The sequence below is a fragment of the Chelonoidis abingdonii genome, chromosome 8, assembly GCF_003597395.2.
Source record: "Chelonoidis abingdonii isolate Lonesome George chromosome 8, CheloAbing_2.0, whole genome shotgun sequence".
Taxonomy (NCBI): domain Eukaryota; kingdom Metazoa; phylum Chordata; order Testudines; family Testudinidae; genus Chelonoidis; species Chelonoidis abingdonii.
This window is the reverse complement of record NC_133776.1, coordinates 1,415,116-1,415,878: the sequence shown is the minus strand read 5'-3', so window position 1 is coordinate 1,415,878 and position 763 is coordinate 1,415,116. Positions and strand designations below refer to the sequence as shown.

At 56.1% G+C, this 763-nt stretch overlaps 1 protein-coding gene across 1 annotated transcript in view; it reads right to left on the bottom strand.

Annotated features, from left to right (window-relative positions):
• The window catches only part of TMEM44 (transmembrane protein 44), a 21,323-nt gene extending 20,560 nt beyond the window's left edge, over positions 1–763 (bottom strand). The window contains 1 exon segment of the mRNA XM_075068961.1: positions 684–763. Within this exon segment, the coding sequence (XP_074925062.1) occupies positions 684–763 (80 nt within the window).

The window sequence follows — 763 nt, the reverse complement described above, 5'->3', positions numbered from 1 at the left end:
AGGGCGCAGCCGGCTTCGCTCCCAGCCGGGCCACACGCCCCTAGCGGGGAAGCCGGGAGAGGCGCCGCGTCCCGGGCCGGTCCGGGACAGACACGCGCCCCCTGGGGCCAGGCCGTGCCAGGGCCCGTGTCCCCCACCTGCTGTTCTGTGTCCGGTGCTCGGGTTCTGGGGGGCGGGGCCTGGCTGTACAGCGCCGAGCACCAGCGACCTGCTGCAGCTGGGGCTCTTGGCTACTACCCTGCATGGCCACAGGCCAGCACAGAGTGAGCTCATTTCAGCTCAGGTCTGCTCCTGCCCAGGGGCTGAGGGCCCTGTTTCTCTGTCTGGGTTTCTGTATCACAGGGGTCGGCAACCTTTGAGAAGAGCTGTGCCAAGTCTTTGTTTATTCACTTTACTTTAAGGTTCTGCCTGCCAGTAAGACATTTTAACGTTTTTAGAAGGTCTCTTTCTAGAAGTCTATAATATATAACTAAACTATTGTTGTATGTAAAGTAAATAAGATTTTAAAATGTTTAAGAAGCTTCATGTAAAATTAAATTAAAACGCAGAGCCCCCCCCCCGACCGGTGGCCAGGACCCAGGCAGTGTGAGTGCCACCAAAAATCAGCTCGCGTGCCACCTTCGGCACTCATGCCATAGGTTGCCTACTCCTGCTATATCACATCTGTCACTGTAGTACCTGACGGAGCCACAGAAAGCTGCACAAAGCCTGTGATGGCACGCCCTCCATGCTGCTCTGTGGGCTCCTTTTTCTTCAAGTCCAT